Consider the following 5491-nt stretch of genomic DNA (forward strand, 5'->3'; position numbering starts at 1 on the left):
AGGTAACCAATCATATAACTCTGGCACAACACCGTCATTACCCAGGCCTCCTTGTTGGAGCACCAGATGACTGGGAGGTGCTCCTTAACCTTCTCCCGCAAGAGATAAGTTTTAAAGTTTTTCAGTTCAAAGATTACATCTCTGAGGCCCCCATGCCAGGCGAGACAGCTTTATCAATCCCCCCCGCCCCCAATAAAACTTGTTTTTATTGCCATAAACCATATACAGGGTGTCTCAAAAGTCCCCATACTCAAAGTTTGGCAATTTATAGTAGTGTAATGGCTAACGATAGCCATCCACGGTTTCACGCAGCACGTGCTGGCAACGTTGCAGAAGATTGTCGAGTAACGTACCGGTCACGTGACTTCGCGCACGAGCGGGTAGAGGGACATAAGTGTGAGTCAGTCGACAATGAGTCTTCCGCGGGCACAGAAGGTTACTCTGTTGGAGGCGTACTTTGAGTGCAAATGTAATCAATGGTGTGTTGAAAGCCCAATAGCCCAACACCATGTAAGACTTATGTTTATGAACCGGTGAAACGTTTTTGTGACACAGGAAGTGTGAAAGACAGACCAAGAACCGGACGGCGGTCAGTAGTGACACCAGAGTTTGTTGCAATCTGTATCACTGCACAAAACCTGATGAGCCCCTGTAAATGTACTAGTGAAGGGGACTGTACCTGTACACATCTCACTTCACAGTCACATTAACTGAGTGAAAATATTACTGTAATGTACAGTATTAACCTGTAGTGTACTGTACATGTATACTGCACTATATGTCTCACTTCACAGTCACATTAACTGAGTGAAAATATGACTATGATGTACAGTATTAACCTGTAGTGTACTGTACATTTATACTGTACTATATGTCTCACTTCACAGTCACATTAACTGAGTGAAAATATTACTGTAATGTACAGTATTAACCTGTAGTGTACTGTACATGTATACTGTACTATATGTCTCACTTCACAGTCACATTAACTGAGTGAAAATATTGCTGTAATATACAGTATTAACCTGTAGTGTACTGGACTGTAAGAAAAAACCAAGGATAACAACATAGGCACAATGATATCGGCCAGCACACACAGAACACATGTTCACGAAAAGAGAAGTGAAGCAATATACAATCACAAAAACACAGAATATATCACTTGACAATCACCATAACACAGTTCAGTCTAAATATTAGTGCCGTCCTCTCACTATAAAAGAAAAAAACACCAACGATAAGTACGACACTGGCCAATAATTGTGGAGCCATGCGAAGGTGGGTTTATGATCGACATACAACCAAATGCGGGGCAGTAGTGCACGGATTGGCTGTGTGGCGGGGCGTGGGCAGGCGTACAAGTGAAGGTGTAGATGCATGGTGCATAGGGTTAAATATTGTTTCCTTATAAAATATCACTGATTTGACAAAGAAAAATATAATTCACCCAGCAATGGATTTTTCAGAAAACTAATCCCATCGTATCTGGAGGTTTACTTGTACTGTCACTGGAGGAGAGAACTATTTGGACACAAATTGTGGCGTCGGACGGGGAAGTGTCCTGTCTCCGGCCCTCTTTGTCATCTACTGTATGTGGTCCAATTAATTAGAGAAGATGGACAAAGAGATGGAATGACTGAGACATTCACTCACGCGGACAATGTGGCCCAGACGGCGAGTACAGATTTACCTCACTATACCAATGGGTTAGGTTCCTTGAAAACCATTCATTGGGTGCCTATTTGTATATTGAATACCATAACATATGGGAAATATAGGGTTCCTCATTGACGAGAAAACCACAATATTATACATAAAAAATTAAAGCAGTTAAAAGATAATGAAAAAACCCTAACTACTGTACTGTAATTCAGGAAGAATGTTGGCACTCTCTATCCACTTTTCAAAGACTCAAATATGAGTAAAAGTCCACATGTACAACACCGTTCTCAAACAACACTTTTACACGGAAGAGAGACTTGGGTATTATACAAAAAATTAAATAGTAAAATAGAAGCTGCAGAAATGTGGGTCATCACACTTATTGTGGGAGTGACTAAAAGAGAGAATTAGAAACACCAGCATAAGAAATACCTTAGGCCTAGAACCTACTGTGACCCAGGTGGAAGGAAACCAACTAAGACGGTGCGGTCACACGGGAAGAACGTCACCGACGAGAGACCTCGAGCTCATACGCGATTGACAACCACGAGGTAGAAGACCCGTTGGTAGACCCAGGACAAGATGACAAGATGGAATTAACAACAGGGATGGACTTAAGACCTCTGTCAAGATGGAGCTGCACGGAGAGGACACGTCAACACGGTCTACTCCACGTCTGGGTAAAAGGTGTGTGTTGGAATGTAACTGTGCACATTAGGTAGAATCTATTGTACTTTGCTGTTATTAAATTAATTTGTGTATGACTCCTTTCCTATGTGGGACAGATCATTAGTCCAGATGGTAAAGCAACAGTTATAACTACACTTGTTAATAATTCTTTCTACTGAGCCTAAACCTGGATAGTCCTTCAAATCATGTGAAAGTGGGGGCCATAGGCAGGGACAGTGTGGATACAGCACACTGTATACTAAGCCTTCGGTACACAAGGAGGCAGCATGGCCGGTAATGAACTCCACCCCATTCACTTCCCCAAGTTCTAAACTTAAGGTGCACATTTACAGCTGGGTGAACAGGGAGTGCCCAGGAATCAAACCACTGACCCCTGGATCAGGAGGCAAGTGCTGTATCCACTCAGCCACCATGCTCCTTCAAGCCATGTACAGCTCCTCCCCGACTTACGACCTACTCGACTTACGACAACCCGCACTTACGACCTTCCTCAGTCGTACCAAAATTTTGTCAAATTACGTATTTTCGAGTCCCAACTTCAGTACACAGACAAAATTTTTGTTTGTAATTCACTTTAAAATGGCTGGCAAGCTTAAAAGTGAGTGTTTTGTGGTGCTGAGAAGAAAAAGAGACAACCATTTAAGATTTTCTATGTATTATTTAAGCATTTTCAACTTACGACCTGGATTTGGGTCTCTAACCCTGTCGTAAGTCTGGGAGGACTTGTATTGTATAAATCAATAATAATAATAATAATAATTTTCTATTAATATTACTTTAATTTTTTATCTTAGTGCGAAAAAGGTCTTAAGATGTTAAACTCACAGTTAATTTGTTTGTATTGATTTTATCAAATTTCTCCAAGATGGTGGAGGCTGAGTCTCCCAGATGAAGGGGGGCAGCTGTGGCAACAGCCTCTGTGGGTATCATGTCCAGGGCCAACCTGATGCTCTCCTGCACCTGTTGTTAACAACACAAATATTACTGGACATCAAAGACACATTAAAAGATGGAACCATTAAAATAATACCACTGATGTGATGTTGAGCACAAGAGTGAAGCTACAAACACTTACAACCTTTCTGACATATTAAGTGAATTAAAATGGTCAAACCTACATAAGAGCAAAAGGTTAGTTTGAGTCATTCTTGACCAGAGTCCCTATGAATGACATACTGGATTATTAACACCTGTACTGTACTGTACTGTGCAGTACTGTGTTGTACTGTGCTGTGCTGTGCTGTACTGTACTGCACTATGCTGTACTCATAAGTCAACAGCATGTCAGTTTTATTATAACTTTGTCTTTTCATTCTAAAATTATTACATAAACATGAGATTTATTTTATTGTGAATCTTTCCAAGTAGAAGCATCAATGGAGAAGGCCAAGTCTCCCAGCTGGGGTCTTCCTCTCAACGACTTATGGACCAATTTGTCTTAAAAACTTTGTTAACATAAAGGTGCGTCTGTGTACAAGTAAAGGAATATACTTGTATTTTTTAAGACCTAAATTGTGTGTAAATGTTTTCAGTCTCCTGAGAAAGAATAAAGTGTATGATTTTAATCATTTATACATGATGCTGCATTAAGTGATGTTAAAGAAATTATTCATATGCTGTGTCTTCTTGTTAGCAACTGGGTGAAGTACCAAGTGTAAAGTTACTTCACCTCACATGAGAAAGTCAACACTTGGATCCTAACATTTTGTTGAAATAACCATCAAGTGATTTACTGAAGGAACTGTACACAACAACCATCAAAGATCACCAAATGCTATTACTGTAAATATTATGGTTTAGTAGCCTCCACTAACATACCTTCACTGAGGTGTGGACAGTGTTCACGTTTGGGAATTGTTCCTGGCACTTCTGGATCCAATCTTCTGTCACCACACTACGCCGATCAGCGTCGTCGATGGCCATGCCGACCTCCTGAAGAGAGTTGACTGTGTCGAGGCACTCCAGCACAGCCTGCAGCTGCTGCTTTTCTTCCTCTCCTTCAGTGCTCATATCCTCCACACTGGTCTCCTCCTGCTCCACAAGTTCTTTTGCTGCCTTGTTTTGTTCCAGCAGACCATTCAGTCTGTCCTCAAGAAGCTTGTGTTCAGTTTTCAAGCCTTTCACCTTCTTCCCATAGTTTCCCAGCTGGGACAGTTTCTCATCACAGGCAGTGATGAGGTTGATGACCTTGTTCATCTCCTCCTGCAACAAGGACCGTAACTTCTTGCTAATGCCTCTGGGTCCATCTTGAGGAGGTTTTGTTGGTGCTTTTGTTTGTGCTGGCTTGAACGACACACCTTTAAGTCTCCTTATGAATGATTCCATCCCATAGTTTATGGGAAGTTGAGTTACATCAGTAACAGCCAAAGTGTTGTGGTCAGCACAGCAGTTGGGACAGGTGAACTGAGAGTTCTTTATCATGTCAACAATGCAGACAGTGCAGAAGGTGTGGCCACATGGCAGACACCGCGGGCGATGAAGACCTTCGTCAAAGTTGTCAAAACAGACATTACAGTCTTCTGGCTTGTTGTTATCCTGTGAAGAAGAAGAGCATCTTGTCAGTGAATATTAAAACATCATGATATATATATACAGTTGTACCCCACTTAACGCGGTCAATTGAACCCAGAGGGTCCCGCGTTAAGTGAAAACCGCGTTAAGTGAATAACAGAACATATGGGATTAATTCCAATAGAACCCAGCCCGACCCCCAAACTCCACTTTTTGACGACAAATAACTATGTTGTAGTAAAAATTCTATCTTAACTTTATGGTGGCATGAAAAACAAGTAATATAGAAGAGGTTAGGTTAGGAAAGATAAAGGTTAACATAGGAAAAATAAAGAATAGGTTAAAAAACGAAAATTTTTGAGGAACACTCACGGTAGTAGAAGAGATGGGTCGGCATACGGGGATGGAGGCTGGTTCCGAGGCAGAGGGCAGATTACTGCCCCTCAGGTGAATCACCATTACTAGGTGAATCACCATTACTAGGTGAATCAATATCACTGTCACTTACAGTTGTTATGGCTTCCCTGACAAATCCCTCAAAATCAACTTCACTATCACTATCACTGGCTTGGGCTGGCTGTGGTGGGTTGCGGGCGAAGAACTCGGTTATGCTTTGCTGACGGCTGGC

The 5491-nt window shown here is 41.6% G+C and overlaps 1 protein-coding gene across 1 annotated transcript; it reads right to left on the reverse strand.

Annotated features, from left to right (window-relative positions):
* Positions 1-3177: 3177 nt before the first annotated feature.
* On the reverse strand, positions 3178-5007 carry LOC121873402 (the record flags this gene model as incomplete). The annotated part of the gene is given in 2 exon segments (XM_042376942.1): positions 3178-3312; positions 4171-5007. Coding segments are annotated over 2 exon segments (738 nt in total), but the record flags the coding sequence as incomplete, so codon positions are not given.
* Positions 5008-5491: the final 484 nt, after the last annotated feature.

Source organism: Homarus americanus, unplaced genomic scaffold (assembly GCF_018991925.1).
Source record: "Homarus americanus isolate GMGI-L3 unplaced genomic scaffold, GMGI_Hamer_2.0 scaffold33376, whole genome shotgun sequence".
NCBI lineage: Eukaryota > Metazoa > Arthropoda > Malacostraca > Decapoda > Nephropidae > Homarus > Homarus americanus.